The sequence below is a fragment of the Uloborus diversus genome, chromosome 2, assembly GCF_026930045.1.
Source record: "Uloborus diversus isolate 005 chromosome 2, Udiv.v.3.1, whole genome shotgun sequence".
Classification (NCBI taxonomy): domain Eukaryota; kingdom Metazoa; phylum Arthropoda; class Arachnida; order Araneae; family Uloboridae; genus Uloborus; species Uloborus diversus.
The window spans coordinates 137,396,829-137,416,634 of NC_072732.1; the positions used below are offsets into that span (position 1 = coordinate 137,396,829).

General features: G+C 31.7%; 1 protein-coding gene across 1 annotated transcript; it reads right to left on the reverse strand.

Annotated features, from left to right (window-relative positions):
• Window positions 1-273: 273 nt before the first annotated feature.
• On the reverse strand, window positions 274-19,590 carry LOC129217358 (peroxisomal membrane protein PEX13-like). Its single transcript, XM_054851642.1, has 5 exons — window positions 19,520-19,590; window positions 18,431-19,002; window positions 15,257-15,445; window positions 7,131-7,256; window positions 274-1,722 (listed from the first exon to the last, which is right to left on the reverse strand). The coding sequence occupies exons 2-5, from the start codon at window positions 18,990-18,992 to the stop codon at window positions 1,424-1,426; spliced, it is 1,176 nt and encodes a 391-aa protein (XP_054707617.1). The 5' UTR covers window positions 18,993-19,002; window positions 19,520-19,590; the 3' UTR covers window positions 274-1,423.
• Window positions 19,591-19,806: the final 216 nt, after the last annotated feature.

Sequence of the window (19,806 nt, forward strand, 5' to 3'; positions counted from 1 at the left end):
CATAAAAGGAAAAAAAAAATCAAGCTTTATTTTTATAAGCAATTAAAAATTTTAAAAATCTAATCAGTTATGATTATGTGTGATTTTTAAAAATCATTTATAATTAACTATACCTGCTAATGCATTTCCTGACAAATAAACAATATATTATCAACTTTGTTAACACTAAATACAAAAAAAAATCCATCATATAATTTTTTAAATATTTTAATTAATTTTCATCAAGTGATAGTTTTAAAAAATATTTACAGAACAGCAAGATGTAAAGCAGTATGTATAATTAATAATTTGAAACACGATAATTAATAACTTGAAAAAAGACTGCTTGAACTTCAAGAAAACTCATAATTTTTAGCTTGAAAATGAAAGTTATAGAAGAACAAAATTTTTGCAATACAAACAGAAGTCAAGCTTCTTTTTTTTTTTTTTTATTAGCAAACAAAGGGACAAAACTAAACGGATTTTCTGAAATAGTGAAGAGAAACATTACATGAAGCCTGAGATTAAAAAAATAGAAAATACATGATGATTGTATGACACAAAAATGTATTGATACAAGTTTTACCTATGTCACATTGAATAAAAACATGAAGGCAAAAAAAAGGTGTGGGGGGGGATATGTCAGAAGTTTAAAACGCTTTTTTGCTTAAAATGATTTTTCACCACTACCATTTTAAAAACTGATTTTAAGAGAAAATATATTTCACTCTCAAATTGTAACTTTCAGTAGTAATGGAATTGCTCATTTTCTTGTCACACACTTATGAAGTATCAATTTAAAAAAAAAACACCACAATCTTACATTCTTAACACATAACGATTCCAAATTGACATGAAATTCCTATAATTGGAGTAAACCTAACCTGGCAGCATCATAATGTTGTAGTCAGGATCTGTGTAGCCTTCACAATGCTGCCAGGTTATGTTTACCCTAACTATAGTGTGTATATTCGACTTTATGTTGATAAGGAATAAAATTGAAACAAAATTTTTTAGCAAAATATTTTGTGAATAAATTTGGGATTAATAACACAACAAGCACTTGATCACAATATGAGCTTAGTTAATTTTAGTAGTGTTAATGTTAATGAAGAATATTAAGTCCATGTTGTTAATTTGAACATTAAAAGTTCAAACCACTTTATCACCTGGAATAGTAAAATTAAAGTGAATGATTTTTCTAGCACTGCAATGCTATTGTCCAATACATTTGAAATTTAGTGAAGAGACTTTCAAAAGATTATTTTCTTATTCAAACCTTCGATTTACTAGTTTCTCACACTACTGTGTAATTTATAAACTTATAATAAACAATTTCTCTTTCATTAAAACAAGTGATGAAATGAATTAACAAGATGTCACATGAAAGAGAAAAATCATAACAAAAGATAATGGGAATGAATTATACAAAAATTTAAATATTTTATTTCTTGTCATCCAAATTTTCAGTCTCTGATAACTCAGCAGCTTTAATATCTTCAGGTATATTCACAGGCACAGAATCATTCTTGGGAAGGTCATCTGGGATATTTACTGCAGCTGTATCAACTGTTGCATTACCTTCATTGGCTGGTAATATGGGAACGACTCTTGCTGCAGCTGCTTGATCACTGCGAACAGTTTTTAATGCCTTGATGCGAAGGTAGTTGCAAGGCACAAGCCCAGTCTCATTAGTTTGGTTGCATGCTAATAACCAACTCTGGGGTTTATTACGATGAAAGCCTGCAACAAACATGCCATTTTTTAAATTATAGCTGATCAAAATTACAGGCAATTGTTTTACTTATGATAATTAAAAAAACCTTTGAGGGGAAAAAGTCAGTAAAGCACAAAAATGGCAGAAGTTTTGCAGATCCATATTACAAGGTTACTAATCTCTATCTCAAATCAAAAAAAGTTTTGAGCTTCAGAGACTAAGCAGCAGTCAAATAATAACTTTGATTTAATCATTTAATTGGTGTTTTAAGTGTTCAAAAAGAGATTAATGAAAGGGTCTCAAAAAACATCCCTCTACTCTTGTCTGTCTTCCTCTCCCCCCTTTCTAATATATAGATAAAGAAAAAAAAACATTATTGAATGTTTCTGTCAAATTAGAATTTTGGCAATCAAGAATTGTTGCCAGGATTTGAAGAAAAAAAAACTGTATTTAGTTGTGAGTTTCTATGCTCTATTAGATTACTTCATGTTTTTGAAGGTTATGACTGCATTCATTTCATGGTAATTCAATCTTTTCACATTTTTTATCCAAATATCATACAAAAAGAACACATATAAATCATAATAGACGACACTTAATATCTCGACTCCGCTTGGCTCGAATTTTTGTTTTTGTCCAAGTTTCTGGATAATCCCAAATTGTTCTAATTGTTTTACTACATTCGAATTTTATATAGGTTAACGAGAAGTCTATTCTGCTGATCTTGAAGTTTCAAGCAGCCATTTTTCAACATTTACTTTACTGCCTTTAATAATGAATTGTTTGACTTTAATAATGAAACCAACCAACCATTTGACCTTCAAATGTCTGAGAAAATTCTAGTTTCTCTTTTCACCATTCACTTTTTTATTCATTAACAAAAATTGTGGGCAGGAGTTTAATTGATAGGCCACCATCTCATTTGGCAAGAGAAAGGAGTGAAATGTGCTCACTGCTATTATTTTGGCATTTTCAGTCGTCGTTTATTATTGAAAAATTAATTCTTTTCAGTGGTTCTATTAGAACTAATATGAAAGAACAGTTAGAATTTGGAAACACAAAGTGTTTCTGTAACTGTTATCCTTTTCCTAGTAGGTGGAAATTGCTCAAAACATCGTGTAGTAACGTCCATCCTCTAGGAGAGGGCAAAACTGGTTGAATTCCTAACTTGAATAAATTTGACTGGCAACAAAACTTATTGTAGTAAAATCTTAACAGTGATGAGCAAATATATTGATATATTCTGAATATTATTTCATAAATTTGTGAAATGATTTGTATAATTCCAAAACCTATTATATTGTAAAAGTTTTGAAAGGTGTGTGTTATTTTGGTCATCTGCTGGAGCAGATTGACAGCAAATAATAAAGAAAGATTTCTAGGAAATTTAAAATAAGTGGACTAGACAACAGCATTAGATTGGTATTTTTCTAGTGAAAAACGTCACAGACAGCATTCCTGATCAAAATAGTCCTAACTTGATTCGGTTCATAAGAAATCAAAAGAAACATACTGTTGCATTCAGGAAAAGCTACAGAATGCTTTCATCCAAAATTGCCTTTCTAATGGCTAAAAATAATGTTTGTATAAGAAAAACTGGACTCGACAGTTCTACTTGAAGAGCCCTCAAAGACTTAAGTCAACGCAATGAAGAATATAAACCACTACACTTGAAATGCATAGAGGCTGTCATGTATTTTCCCCTTGCAACAGGGCCCAACTACTTGTTAGCTCACCTCCACCATGAGATATTGGTTTGGTTCATGATGAGAACTGTCTGCTTATTCTGTCCATCTCCAATATAAATAGAGATCACCTGCAGAAGTACCAAAAACTTGACAACCTACGTGAGGACAACAGCAGATTTGGGGGGGGGGGGGGGCTAAAGGCCCCTTTCAAAGGGATAAATTAATTTAAACATTTCATTTATTATTTTTTAATTGCCTCCTTTATGACATAAAGACTTGTTTTTTTAGTTATTCAAAAATAACACAAAACACACAAAGTATATTTGAATAAAAGCATGTTTGCTTGCTAAAGAAGTAATATGGGAATCAAAGGTCAGAGAGGCAGGATACACTGGTTAACTCGCACATATCGTGATTCGTCTATTAGTTCTTTAATGGAATCAATAATTAACATTTTAAAAATAATGTGTAGATGTATCTAGAAAAGTCATTTTGATCTAGGAAGCTAATTGCGAAATGATTATTTCTTTTTCAGTTTATGAAGAATGCAAAATGAAAGAAATCACATGGTAGTTTCATCGCAAAATCATAATATTAATGAAAATGGCATGTAGTATCAAAATATTATCTCAACTGTATCATGGCTTTGGGAACAATCAAAAATTGCTTTGAAATTCACATAGAAGTAGTTTCTGAATTCTTCAGTAAAACTTATATGTTAGGAAGTTATGATTTTCTTAATTACATAATATTTTATAGTTAAAATATAAACTACTTTATAAAAACTCAAATGAGGTATGGTTTTATCTAATAACCTTGCCCTCATGTTATAATTAATATGACAATGTTCCTTATTAAAATCGCTCATTTTATAGCACAATGGTGAGATAATATAGAGTTCAGTATTAACTGGCTTGAAATGTTACAGATATTTTACGTCCACATTCAAAGTATATTAGTGCATAATATTTACACATTTAAAATTAGATTAAGTGGTCTTAAGGGATCCTAAAAAACATTTTAAAATAAAGTCATGAAAACTTTGTAATGAAACACTGTATGAGGGAGAAGGTTAGCGTTTCAAATCTCGGATCCCCCTTTAAAAATTGAGGAGGAGGGACACATCCACTTTTTAGAAAAATTCATTTTATGACATTTTCTAAACCTTTCAGATGACCTTTGGGCAGTTTTCAAAAGGTGGGAACAAAAAAGTTAACTTTGGGCAATTTCAAAAATTTTCAAATTTGACATAAATTTTGCTTTTATTCTACAGCATGCATACCTAGAACACAATATATGAACATGAAAAGACAGCAGGTATTTGTAAAAATTGTTAATTAGCAAATCAAATCAGCAGTCTGTAGGCAACAGATTTTGGACATTGTTCCCCTGTGGGTAACGGATTTTGGACATCATCATAATGTAAGTTTCACCATTTTTGACAACTGTTAATCTGATTTTTAACTTTTCCAATGAAAATTTTATTTACTACTTTTTGAATTTTGAAATTTAATAATAAAGAGGATATTAATGAAGTACTTGAATGGCTATACATACTGCTCTTTACATATAATAAAGTTTTGGAATGATTTTGAAGAAGTTGATGAAAGGTAAAAAAAAGCTTCATGGAAATAACTATACAAACTCGTAGCTTCTTTTATTAAATAAAATTTGTATTTCTCTGGATAATTAACTTTCATTTCTGCAGATATTTTCCAAACTTAAAATGTACTTCTACCAGAACCTCACCTACCACCAGAACCGTCTCACTTTTTGTTCTACTTCTAGGAGACATAATCTCGTGTGAGCATTAAACTTTGCAATAAATCCTTTTGCAAATAGGTATTAAAAATCAATAATGACTTCAAAAAGCATAAAAATATAACACAAATTCCATAAAAGAACTTAATTAAATTGTTTAAAGCACTTTTTCAAAACATGTTAATTCAAAATGTTTACTATCTCTCAAATCTCAAGATAGAATGAAAATTACCAATTGATATTTGTTTACAAATCAACTGCAGACGATTTTTTTTAACACTAAAAAATTAAAAATAAAAAAATTGCCAGCGCAGGTGATAAAGTCCCCAAAACTGGTGCAGCTGACGATAAACTACATTTGTCAAACTGGAATTCCCTCTGGTAACCTTTAGCTTATCGTATACTGTGTTGTCGCCAATGGAGGTTTGCTTGGCGATTTTAGCGCAAAATGGCTTTCGTTACGAACATAATCAGCCATGATTCTACTGTAATTTATGTATTGTTCAATGTGTAGCGTATTAATTATGCAAAATACCAATGGATTAAAGAAGATAACATTATAATAACCTTTTTTATTGAGGTTAGAAGACAGTGGATCATCAAAAATTATGAATAAACGAACAGAATTATCGGAGTCAAGATCGTAACGCCATTTGGACATCTCACATGTATGTTTAAGAAAAATCATTTTTCTTCTAAGATACTGCATAAAAGCTTATGAAAACAATTTTAAACAATTAAAAATTGATTCTGGGGATCGATAAATACCTTTAAAACGAAAACATCATATACTTAGTTCTCAAATAATAGCATTGTAAAGATCGTAACTTTTGGACATGCATCAAATTTCAAACTTACGTTTTTTTAAAATCGTTTACAAAGTAAATAATCTATCTTTACTTTTGTTATTTGTGTAAAATATTAACAAAAAGTTATTCAGTGTAAGATTCATACCTTTAATTTTTTTTTTTTTTTTTTTTTGAAACGTATGGAAATAATTTAAAAAATTTTTTTTTTAATGGTACATTTGCTCAGTTAACGTTTTGGTATGTCCAAAATTGTGCCTTTTAGCAAAGAAAATATTTTTTAAGGGCACTTGAAGAGCATTTTTTCCATAATTTATGTCAATTCTTGTCTCTATACAGTATTATTGTTTAACTCAAAAATTTTTGAGTTAATTAAAATGAAAGTTATTTGTTGTTGAAGCTTCAAAGTTGAGGTCTGTGTTTGCTCCCACCTTTTGAGAACTGCCCCTTTATCAAATTACTTACTCTCAAGAAGTCCAAACATGAAAAACCCTCGTTTATTTAAGGGTAAAGTGTGGCTTTTCAATCAAAAGGTTATAAATCCATCCTCTGCACATTTTAATTTGAACAAAAGGGTTCATATTCTGAAAGAATCTGTAGTACGAAGACTTTTAGATCCAAAGGAACACATGTCCAAAATCCTCAAATTTTAATACATTACTTTTAGGTCATGTACTTTGATAAGAGAATATGAGAAGGTAAAATATTAAAGTTTTAGTGAAATTGGAATTTTCAACATTCAGGTTTCCGTTCAAAAGGGCACATATCCAAAATTAAGATGGCGATATTTCCTTGTTTTTTTTACAAACATTTCTTACTCTAAGCCATCATTTGCTGCAATTTTGTGCTCAATTCTGTACCCAGAGAAGTTGACAAAACTGTTTTGCTCTTACTCTAATTTGTTTTTCTAACCTCCTAAACATTTTTGAAAAATGGATATGTTCCTTTTTGTTAAATTAGTCCTCAATTGTTCCTGTACCTGACCCTGCCTGTGGATTTTACAACTCATAAACTAGAGGGTTCAGTAGTGAATGATTGAAGAAGTTAGGAGGGTGTAAAAAAACTGAATTGTGTGTAAGTAGTTAACTTTAGAGATTAATGTTGCAAGTTGTAAGCAGTGTACATTTCATTCAAACTTAAAGTTATGGTAAATTATCATATCAGAAACTTAAAACTCACTTTCAGGAGACAGAGTTAAATTTTCTCCAACAGAAAATGAGAGCTCTGTGGGTCTTGTTGCTTTGAAATTATACATAGCTTGTGCAGCATATCGTACACCATCTTCACTAATCCACTGCTTGGGATCTGATAAAAGAAAACAAAATACTTTCAAAATTCACATGTTATCATAGTATTAAATTTATAAATATATCTTTAGTTGAACTATTTTTAGAATAAATTATACAGCAATGCAAATTTGAAATTTTAGAAATTTATTTTTAGAGAATAAAAAGTGATGCAGTTTTTTAGAATTGTATTTTAAAGCTCTACAATAACATAATACAAACGCCAAAAATCAATTTTTCAAAGTTCTCAGTTGAAAAACAGTGATGACTTTTAAATAAGTTTTAAGTCCGTTTTTCCTTTCAGAAAATTATTCAGCTTAGTCAGAGTGAAATCGGTGTACTTTACAGAAGTTCAATCAATTTTCATTGTTTAATTACTGCATAAAAGTTCCTCACAGAGTACTAGAGTATTTCGACTATTTTTTATTTTTCCTTTATGTTCGTGAACAATCAATTATTTTTGTTGAAATTCGTAAAAAATGTAATTAAAACTCTAGCATTATGTACTGTATAGGATGTTATGTACAATGACACATTTTATACAGTCCATTTTATTTCATTTAATACGTACTGTTTCCCTAGATCATTTTCTTGGTAATTTTCAATGATCTGAATAATTTGAACCTATGGTTCCAATTAGTTTGGATTTTAGACACTCTACTGTATTAATAACTATTCACATAATTGAAACACAAATAAAATTAAACCACTGATTCAAATTACAACTTTTTGACAATTTGACTCTTATTTAAAAAAAAAATTTCACCAGAAATTTTTTAATTTAGAATTTCAATAAAAATAAGAGTAATTTATTTGCATCTTAACAAAGTATAATAAGCATCAAAAATGAGAAAAACTCAAGGCTCATATCAGACTCAGAGGTTGTAGTTTTGAAAATAAAAGCATCAAAATATATAAACAGCAAATTTATTAAAGCAAAATAATTTTAGAATGGTATTTTAACAGGACATGCATACAAAATATTTGTATGAGTATTATGAATATTAATTGAAATAATTGCTGAAAATTTGGATTGAGGGGAAAAAATCCTAGATAGTGAGACAAAAAAATCCTGGACTTCTGACATTAAAGAACGAAAAATATCAAAAGTCAGGTGCATAACCGGAACACAATTCCCCTTGGGGTGGGGGAGCATCAGCAAGCAGGAGGCAGAGCCTTGTAGTGGTTTACAAAATAAAGTTATCAAGGATCCCAATGCAACAATTAAACATTTTTAACTTTTAAAATTGTTTTAACAGATTTTGTATAACAATTCTAGCTTAAAATTTAAATACCGATTCTACAATGAAAATTTTTTTAAAAATTGAAAAATATATGTGAAAGCTGAATGCATCACATCTGCCACAACATACTACATGAATTATGAAACTAACAGAATGTAATTTTCATTAATGAACTGCATGCTTTATAAATATGTTTAAAATATTCTGTTATGTTTGTACTGTACTCTAATGACAAGGTTACAAAATAAATCTTCTGGTCTTGATTTTATAGGGGAAAAGTTCGTAATGTTATGCACAGCTATTACACCATTCAATAATTCTGAAGCTATTTTTTAAAATTGTTGAAATTGCTCATCCTACATTAAAGGATTGTATGCAACATTATAACTGATAGAAATCTTTTGATGAGAGTAATTCCACCGGTAATTGACTGACATTTTTGAAGCAAAACAATACGTATTTTGTAACATTCAATGCAAAATACAGTATAATAACTTTATAACGCTGACCTATATATCAAAATCATGGGTGCAAGTTAGGTGATGTGTTCAAGACGGAAAATCTTGTGACTCCCCCCCCCCCCCCACACACATGCGTGCTTAAGGAAAAATTTATTAGTATAAATGTTGTAGATTTTAACCTTGGCAGTTTTAGAATCTGTTTAATATGAATTTTAAGCTTGTCTTTTCTAACAACATGGACCCAGTTAAGTTGTAATATTTAAGCATTTTGACATCGTCATTCCAAAAAATGTAAAAACCGCCTATAATGAGGGGAGGGGGTCTGGGGGCTCTCCCCCAGATTTTTTTTTAAAATTGAAGTCCGAAAAACGCAGTGGTAGGCCATTTTAGTAACGTTCAGGGAAAGGAAGGGGTCAGAGACTCTCTTACATGAAATTTTTCACACTGATAGTCTCAAAATTACAATATTGGGCGATCTTTAAAAATATTAGAGAAAGTGGGGGGGGGGAGCTGGCTGTTCCGAAATTGTAACGTTGAAGATTTTGAAATTGAAGCATTAAAAACGAAATTTTACTCCATCTTTCATAACATATACATGCTTTTTGAATACATTTGAAGGGATGGAGTCCAAGAACTCTACTTCGGTAATATTTCGAAATTGAAGTTCCAAAAACGCAATTTTAGACGATGTTGGATGATGCTAAGGGTAAAAGTGCTTGGAGCTCACCGCCATTACTTTTTTGCCGATCGTAAACATTTTTATTGCAGCAAGCTTGGGACATAAGATTTTCACTTTTGCCACAAAATCAGTTCTGATCAGAAAGTCTACCCAAGATAGCACGAACAAACCAGAAAAGAAGGAAAGATGGGGGAAGGTATGGGTGATTAAATGGTAACTGGCACCACTCCCCCACACAGTCTTCATTTGTAGAAGAATTCTTTTATAAGATAGCAGATGGTAAAGTTAGCAATAAAAAAACAGCTCCAGTGAAGTAGATGAGACTGACGCGCTGCCTACTGCGCTACCGAGGCACCCAGTGAAGTAGATATTTTTTTAAACGAGGAACACTATTCAATATTCATTGAATTGAAAAAAAACAATAGGGGAACTGAATCCTCACCCCAGGGAGGGCCCCCGAATCATATCCCTCAAAAGGCAGTCAAATACAGCCTAAAGAAGCGTTTTAAATATTTCAGCATCAAAAAATCTTCGGAAGAGAACTCCCGAACCCATTCCTCTAAGATCACCACAAACGCCTTAATTTGAGTTTTTAAAGCTTCAGTTTCTAAACTTTTATTTTTCAAGTAACAGTACTCCCTTTACCTACATACGTGACGTATGACCGCCTAAAAGTTTTAATACTTTAATTTCGGGAACATGACAGAATCTTTAAACTCCCTTCCCATTTAAGTCATCCAATGATAGCCTAAAACAGACTTAAAACTTCAGAAAGAAAAAATTTTTCGGGCTGAGCAGCGGAATAGCCCCTTATCCTTATGTGAAGCAGGCGCACCAAAGGCAGTATAAGTTTGTTTAAGATTTATTTTTCTATTGAAAGAGCAACTCCCCTTCCCACATCCCCAAAGACACCCAAAGTTTTAAGACTTCAATTTCGAAAATGTTTCGAGAAAGACCCCCGAGCTCCCCAACTCTTAACGCACTCAAAAATAGCCAAAATAGTATTTCAATGCTTCAGCATGGAGAAATTTTCGAAGGAGAGAGACTCCCTTCTCCCCGAACTCTTTCGCCTATGTTCACTAAATTTGACTTATATTTACGGTTCCCCCTTTTCATCACTGAAGTTTGAAGAATTTAATTCCTAACATTTATTGAGAGAAAGCCTTCGAATTCCTCCTTTTTAAGTCTCCCAAAGATTACCTAAAGCAGAGTTCTGAATACTTCAGCTTTGAAGGGGGAGGGGGACCCCGAACCCCATCCTCTGCCTCTGTTCATTAAAGATTGTCTAAAGTAAAGTTGCGCTTTTAAGACTCCTTTTAAAACATGTCAAAAAATGCAGGAACAGTTGCCCATCGGTGTTTCAAACCAGCTTGAAATTTACCTCCAATTCTTTCCAGAATTTGCATGCTCATTGAAATCTTCAACATCCCTGACAGTTCCCTTTTTATCTGCTATGTGGACACCCTTTGATGTGGCGTAAACATTTCATCCCGTTAGCAATCACTCTCAATCGGTGATTCAGATTAACTCTAAGACAATTTAAGAGTGCACATAAATTTCATTTATGCGAGTTTGCAAAGGAAAAAAAAAACGCAAATGAGAAAAAAAAACGAAAGGATGATCGAAAATAGCAAGTGAAAAATAGAAACAAAAGGCAATCAATTCGAAAAATTAGCGAGAATAGCGAGCAACTCCGGCGCGAGTCTAAAAGTCACTCCTCCAAAATCTCGTTGAAAACAAAACAAGCCCATGGCAGAAAATCGATAGAATGTTGATGTAAATTTGTGGTTATGGAAAGGTCTAGTTATATTAAAGCATATCTTTCAAACACTCTTTTTTTTTTAAAAAGTAAAAACTGAAGGACAGTCATCGAATTTCTTTCCGTCCCGACCTCCGTCTCGGAAATTTTGTCCAAGACGGAAATCCGTCCTGAGACGGAAGGTCTTGCACCCATGATCAAAATTCTCTATAAACGGCACAACTTTTCAGAAGTAAACAATAGGTTTTGAAGTTTAAAAAATCCCTCTGTTTTGCTTTGCAAATATAAAAAAAGTTAGGCAAATTAAATTTTGAGACAGTTTATCATCTTTCCACCTTAATTCAATGCTTTTAAATGAAAATTAGTATTTACAGTAAACAGAAAATACCTGATGGCTCTTGAAGATGCAACTGTTATGCAAGCCATGAAACTAGCAGAAGGGAAGGATAATTCACTTTCTTTTGATTGTAGAAATTTTTTTTTTGTGAATGACTAATTGTAATATGATTGCTTTAATATTCATTGCAGATAAAACTCATTCTGAAGTGCTATTTTATAGATATATCCTGAATATTAGTTTCAAAATTTGTGAAATGATCTATATAACGCAAAAGGTTTGGTCCCAAGGTGAGCGTTACAACTAATGATGTTCCACATATCCGTACCCGCGGATATCCAAGGGAAAGTAAAGATCTGTATACGTATCCGCTACTTTTTTGACGGATCTTAAACGCATCTTTTCTATTCGAAAAATTCTTAAATATTTGAATAAAAGACTCTTAAATTCCGTTTAAATTAGGTTTTATTCCCTTTTTAAATTATAAGGCATCATTTCAGAAGCCAATTTGTACGACCCCTTGGAAAAAAAAATGGACAATAAGTTTTAAAAGTGTATCTGTATGTCTATTTGTGGCATCGTAGCTCCTAAACAGATGAACCGATTTTGATAGTTCTTTTTTCGTTCAAAAGGTGACGTGATCGAAAGTGTTCTTAGCTTGGCTTCGTTTTCGCAGAACTTTAATTGCCGGAGATATTAATAAAAACCGACTTAACGTTTTTCAGAATTATGGTAGTAAAAACTTACTCGTATGGTAAAAATATTTGCCCCAAATTGAAAGAACTAAGTTTTCTGCGCTTGATATTTGTTTGGAACTTCCAAGTTATATACAGTAAAAGCTATAATCTTGTTAAGGAAATTTTAAATGCAATTCAAAGCCTTTATACCAGGGTTGGCCCAGTTTTGGACAATATGGTGAAAAACATGGTAAAAACCCTGGTTTTTACTGTCCTGTCCAAAACCCTTGTGTCCAAAACTGTCTGAAAGTGTCCAAAACTATATTTTAAGAAAAATTGTATTTTGTGAGAAAACATCAAAAACAGAATAAAATGTGTATCAAAGTAATGTTTTATATTGAACATTTATTCAATGAGAACATTCAACTTATTTATGCAGCTGATTTTAATCTAGTTATATAGAAGTTGAATTCTTGATTAAAATTTCAATTTGTATGCATGAGTTTATTTAGCTTTTATATATATATATATTAGTAACCAAATTTCTCTATGTTTATGCATGTGGGCAAATGAAAGCAGGGTTTTTATCCTGTTCAAAACCATTGTGTCCAAAACTACCTTTTGAGATACTACATTTTGTTAGAAAATATCAAAAACAGAACAAAATGTGTTTAAATTATATTTTTGACTATTTAATATATTTATTCAATGTGAACATTCAAGTATAAATTTATGTGTAACTTATTTATGCAGCTGATTTTAATCTAGCTACGTAGAAATTAAATTCTTCATTAAAAATTTCAATTTGAACGCAGGAGTTTTTTTTTTTCCACAAACCAAATTTGTCGACATTTATGCATGTGTGCAAAAGAAAGTATTCAAAATATGGTGCAATAATTGACTTAAACGCAATAAATTACATTTTTTATGGTTACAAAATGTATTATATTAAAAATATGAACTAGAGAAAGAATAGCACAAGTTTTATAACGTAAGTGTTTAATCATTAATTTCTTGTTCTTTAATCTATTATTTAAAAAATAATTTTCGTTAAAACATCATGTAAAACTCATTTACAAAAACCATTTTTAAAAAAGTTTTTTTTTTTTTGCTCCTACATATTGCACATTTAGTAACATTCCTTTGAGTAAAAAATGGAACTGAAATTAGCTGTCTTGGTTGTGTTGGGAATTTCCTTTTATAACTCTTCCAACTGTTACATAAGGAAATTTTTATGTAATCGTTATTGGCAATTTTTTTAAGTAAAATATTTTTTAAATTAACATTTTGGAGAAAAATATTATCAAATACTCATTAATTAAACCTCATTAATAACTATATTTATGCATTACGAACATTGCAGTAAATACGAATTGATTAAATTGCACCTCTTTAGCTTTAGCATAGTTTTGGACAGTTTAAAGCAGTTTTGGACGGTTTTACAGTTTTGGACAGTAAAAACCACCTGTCCTGTTCTAAACCAGTTTTGGACAGTCCAAAACTCAAACCTGCTTTATACACGTGATCAGTAGCTATTTCATAGTCAGATAAGGAGAAAAAGCTCAATGATTTAAAATTTCTATCCGCTGTCAGTTCATATTTGTTAACAATGTGTGTTCTGACACGCGAAATCCATCTCAATATCAGGTCGGCCCTCTGGGACGTTTTTTTATTTTTTAATTTTTAGTTTAATACTAGTTTCTGTTATCGATATGGGGTTTCTGTTATTCTTCATTTTGGTTTTTCTCAGCATTCTTCAAAAAAAGTGTAACTAAATTCTCTATTAACTTTGTAAAAGTGTTCCTGGCTCTGTTATTCTGTCGGTCAGAGTAAGTTGGGTAACCAATGGGTCAGCGCTGCATTTATGCTGAAATAAAATGCGAAAAATTATTTCTACCCTGTCCAGTAGCAGCTTTACACTCTTGCTTCTGTATCCTACATCTACCCTCAATAATTTCCCCCAAAATTGTACCCCCAAAATAATTTTTCACATTCTATTTAAGCATTAATGCAGCGTTGACCCGTTCTTTCCAACTCTCCCTTAATTTTATGGAGATTTCTTTAAAGAGTAAATCATAGTCTTGATTATATTTTCTCCATAAATGACATTTTTTGAAGAAGCAGTGTCATTATTCTGGCGCGAATACCTTCCGTAACAAATTAAACACTTGGATAGTTGAATTGGGTAAAACAAATTGAGATCCGTATCCATAGATCTTGACACTAATGATCCGGAGCCGTATCCCCAGGTCTACTTTTTTGGTGATCCGACACATCACTAGTTATAACGGTCTTCTACTGAATATGTTGTGCGAACGATCTTTTGCCTTGGAATATTGAATTTTTTGAGCTGAATCTAATATAGTTATAGTTGAATTCTTGAAATACATTTTGGACACAATGTATATTTGCGTTGAATATTACAAAATACCTATTGTTTTGCTTCAAAAATGTCAGTCAGTGGAATTGCCCACGTACAAGCAGGAGTTTTTTAACAATTTAAAAGATCAATTTTTCTGCTTTAAAGTTGCACTACTTGTAGTCAAATAATTTATTCTGTATCCCATTTCTGGCATGGCTCAAAATTTCCCTAAATGACAGGATAATTTTGAATCAGGTTAATATTTCTTTTTAAATACACATAATTATTTAATAATTTTAGGTCACTGTATATTAATTTAGAAGTATTTCTTCCATTTTATACAAACAACTGCAATAAAACTATTAAAATAAGAGTGGATTAGTTTAAAATAGAAAAATTGTGGCTTAAAGTTACCCTGAATGACTGTACTTTTAGGCACTGAGCACTGAAATCAGACATATATTCAAATTTAATGCAAAATACAACACTTTGAAACATACCAACAGTTTTCTTTACAGATCTTGCTAATAATTTGAACATTAGCCAGGGTGCTCCCACAACCAAGCCTATGAACATAAAAAATGGCCAAGAAGAATGATGAGGACCTTTGTTCAAATCAGGCAGACTACTATTAGTACCTTCCGCAGAGATCCATGCAGCTTCAACTGAAGGATTTTGTTTCCTTATTCCTAAATTTAAAAAAAAAAAAAAAAAAAAAAATGAAACATTTAATATTAAAAATACTATGAACATTAAAGAATTACAATATTGTAACAAAAAACATAACCCCTCAAAGTAGCACAGAGAAACTTTTAGGAAAACATATAGCATTTAATATTTAATTAAAGGAGTTAATTACCACTAGGTAAACAGATCTATAATCAAGTTTATTGAAAATTAGTGTGACAGTTCTTTCTAGATACAAAAATTTTACAAGAACTTAAAACTTCTACATTGCACTCAGTTTTAGAAATAAGCAGTGGTTAGTCTTATTTTGCAGGAGACATTCATTTAGGGGTGAGCAAAATAGAAACATAGGCCAAAATTTTGAGTGAAAAAATTTTTTCAATTACAATATTGTTCGTTTTTCAAGAGAAAACACTTCGCCCCGCCTGCTCGAACGCAGAGATCAATTTTACACGGGGGTGATTGGTTAACATTTCCCCGTGCTTGTAAATGAGACAACTAGACAACCTTAACTTTGGTGTGCATTTTAATGTGCAAAAAAAATCTAAGTGTCCTTTACATCACTTGCTTGTTGCTACTTTCGTTATTCTAATATTTTAAAACCTGCTGTTTTTAAGACAAAATGCTTTGATCCACATATGCTTTCTGCCGAAAACAGCGAAATAGAATCATTAGATAGTAGGGCTCGACCGATGGCATTTTTTGGCCGATGGGTCGATGCCGATTGTTGGCCGATTGTTCAAAGATGACCGATGGCCGATTGTTTCCCCCAAATGGCCGATGGCAAAAAAAAAAAAAGAATAAAACTCTGAAACCGTCAACAAATTACGGAATTAAAGCAGAAAGATTGCACGTAGACATTTTTTAGTCATCAAATTAAACAAAAAAGGTAGCAGGTAAATCACAATATTAAATCATTATAGGAATATTTTTATACTTGTTTAAAATTTATGAATAGAAAAGTTTGCATTTTTCATAAAAGCTATAACAGTGACATAAATTTTGCGGAAAAAAAGAAATAGCCATGAAAAGAGCGTGGTTCTTAAAACGCAGCTACAATAAATAAACTCAATATTTACACCAAGTTAATAACGGAATACATATACTTCTTGATCTGATGTTTGCACACGTAATATTGAACAATTTGATTGTTTAATCTTTTATGAAGCACTACAAACAAGTTCAAATTAAATTTTTCCATTTAACAATAATTTTCTGAAATTTAAAAAATTGCATAATAGAAAATCCTTGAAACTTTTCTATAACATATTATTAAAAATATGATGAAAACGAAAATAACTTATTCATTGATTTTATATAAATACATAAAAACAGTTACTTACAACAGAAAAAAAATCGATCGCTATTAATGATGCAAAAAAGATGGCGCATTACGAAATATAGGTGAAACAAGTATAAGAAATAAGCAAAATGACATTTCTTGACCAAATTAAATAATCGCTAAATATTTAAGAAATGCTTGAAACGACAAGGGTGGGTTAGGGGGGGTCCCCCTCTGATTTTGGAGTAACTCACAACATTAAACTTCATTTTTTTAGTACAGAACCGGTACCCACCAACGCTAATTCGTAAGTCCCTTTGATTTCCGAATTATGTCACCATTTAAAATGTCTTTAATCAATTTCTTGTATTAACACTCTAAATTCTTCCTAAACAATAGATGAAACTTGGAAAAAAAATCTCTAATTTTATGAAGGGTGTTAGTTTTAAACAACTAAGAAGTACAACTAGAGTTTAATTTCAGAAATTAAGGGAGTGGGAGGAGGGGCACGCAAGTGTTCTCGGAAATACAAAAAATAGTCGTAAAATATAGAGTTCAAAATTATCATAAACACTGAGCAGAAAAACCCTTTTAAAACTTGCACCCGAGTTTGTTTTGACGTGCAGTGGCGAAATTAAAATATAGCAAATGTTGCAATTGAGCGAGAGGCCCCAAAGGCGTAGGGGCACCGTATAGGAGTTAGAAAAATGCTTATGATAAATGTTCTACAACTTCCGTGATAGAGAAATAGTGCCCCAAAATGTATTTCGACGGGCCCCAAACTTGTAGTTCCGCCGAAGCGATACAGAAAAGACTGCATTACTGTGATTCATATTACAAATATTCCAAAAATTAAAAATTACCGTCGGTTCCGCGGGAATCTAACAAAATGAAACAAAACCGGTTTCGCCATCTCATATTTGTTTCCATAGTCTCCAATTTGGCAATATATCACCAAATGATCGTCAGTCTGAGACGCTATATTAGTTTTCCATTGAAATAAGTAATTAATAGCCACAAAAAATGAGTAAATAGGCTTTTTAGAACACCTGATGGAAAACAAAAAGGGAAGTGCACAACTGGAACGTACGCACACCCCACATGCGAAAATTTAGCCTTCTACAGCTTACCATTTTTGAGTTATGACTTATGAGAGATACATGCGTACATCCAGCCGCAAGAAACAAAGTAATAATTAACTTGTTTGGTACCTGAATACAGTATTAAAAACTCTTTCAGGGGTGACTAAAATAGAATTTCATACTGAAATTTAAGTAAAAAATTTTATATGAAAACAATAACTCCCTTTACTTTGTATTAAAAAGTAAAACAGCAAAGGTCCTTTTTTTCCCAAAAACATCGGCCAATTCCATCGGCTTTTCGATGTTTTTTAAGGCCGATGGGCCGATGTTTCCTGCAAGTTAGCATTGGCCGCCGATGCCGATGGCTAAATTGTTGAACCATTGGCGCCGATGAATCGGTCGAGTCCTATTAGATAGCATGTGATGAAAGCAGAGTCAAGTGCCTTTTCATGGAAATCAGACACAATACTTCCTTTTCTCTGTAAAAGGAAGTAACAATGCAGTCATGACTGAATCTGAATTCACTCAATTGGCCCATCATACATTTGAAGCAGGGATTCTCAACCTTTTAAGTTCTACTCCACAACAAATACCGTTACAAATGCAATTTAAGAAATACTTACTTAATATGTAAAGAATCTTCAAACAAAGCCAGCGTAGTCCTCGTAGCAAAGTAAGAAAAGATAACACTTGGGCTATGTGATCTTTCAAACGAGAAAACTGATCTACAACTCCTAGAATGGCACTGTAGGAACTATAAACTGCTTGATAGGTGGATTCAAGCATCATACTGATTGAGCTAAAAACTTGTACAACAGATTCAATTGTCTCAAAAGTTGGTCTACTACTTTCTTCAGCTAACTGAATAAAGCTATTGTACGGATCATGAGCAGAACCAAAACGATTGTAACTGCCATACGCCCTGTAAGGAGAATACATGTTGCTGGAAAACGGAGAGTATGGGCTGTAGTAACTCCTCATAGGCGATCTCATATATGGTGATCCCATAGTTTGATCTAGTCGAGGAGGTAAAGGTGGTGGCTCCATCTGACTTCGACTAATACCTGCTGGAACTGCTGATTGATTCAAATATTCTGTGGATAATGGAGCATTATAGCTTCTATGCATACTGCTTGAAGGGTAGTTACTCGGTGCTTGGAAGCTTCTTATCCTGTCAGAAGACATGTTTGAAGATCTATAAAGAAATATAAATCAAATTAATACACATTGTATTTAGTAAAAAAAAATGGTGTCATTAAATCACAAAGCAGAGTAAATTAAAACCATGCTGGTTGAAACCAGTTTTTAAACAAATATAAAACGGCTATTCAGGAAGTAAGGAATATTTTGGATAGAGAATGATTTACAGAATGAAAGTTATGGGGACAATAAGCTTATGCAGAGGTAATCATCTTGAAGTAACAAGGAAGTACGAGCAATTAATACGCATAAAAATGGGGAGATATGCAAAACATATCAAACCCTGCAAAAATGGAATTGAGGAATACTTTGATCATTTTAATAAAGCTACTTAGAGGAATAAAGATTTTTTTACTGTTTCATTAAACATTGGAAGTGACCTCTTAGTAGAACACTTTCGTTTCATTGGAAAACCTGAATTTGGAGGCCATTAGGGTAATTTAGTAGCAAGACATTTTTCTTATGAAAGCAATATCACTGAATAAGTAAAAAAAAAAACAAATTAACTTTACCAACATGAACAAGTATCAAGAGTGACACTAAAATTTAGCCTGTCAAATGAAAACCAAAAACTGCATTTCGCAATAAAGAAGAAAATGAAATAAATAATAATGTTGGGTTGAGAAGAATTTTCGTAATGTGAAATTATTTCTATAATTAAATTTTTAATAAAACACGTCAACATTTTCCTTTATTTTTTAGGACATTTCTTGATGGTTTTGAAGCAACTCTTGTTTCAAAATATTAGGAAGCTTTTTCTATTTTAAACTGTTTAACTGCAACTGCAGTTTTTGTTTCT

Coding starts and splice junctions, on each gene's coding strand:
- LOC129217358 (XM_054851642.1), bottom strand. CDS start 18,992: ATGTCTTCTGACAGGATAAGAAGCTTCCAAGCACCGAGTAACTACCCT. Junction 15,446..18,430: donor GAAGATTCTTTACATATTAA/GTAAGTATTTCT, acceptor TTTTAAATTTAG/GAATAAGGAAACAAAATCCT. Junction 1,723..7,130: donor TTTAACTCTGTCTCCTGAAA/GTGAGTTTTAAG, acceptor TGTTTGTTGCAG/GCTTTCATCGTAATAAACCC.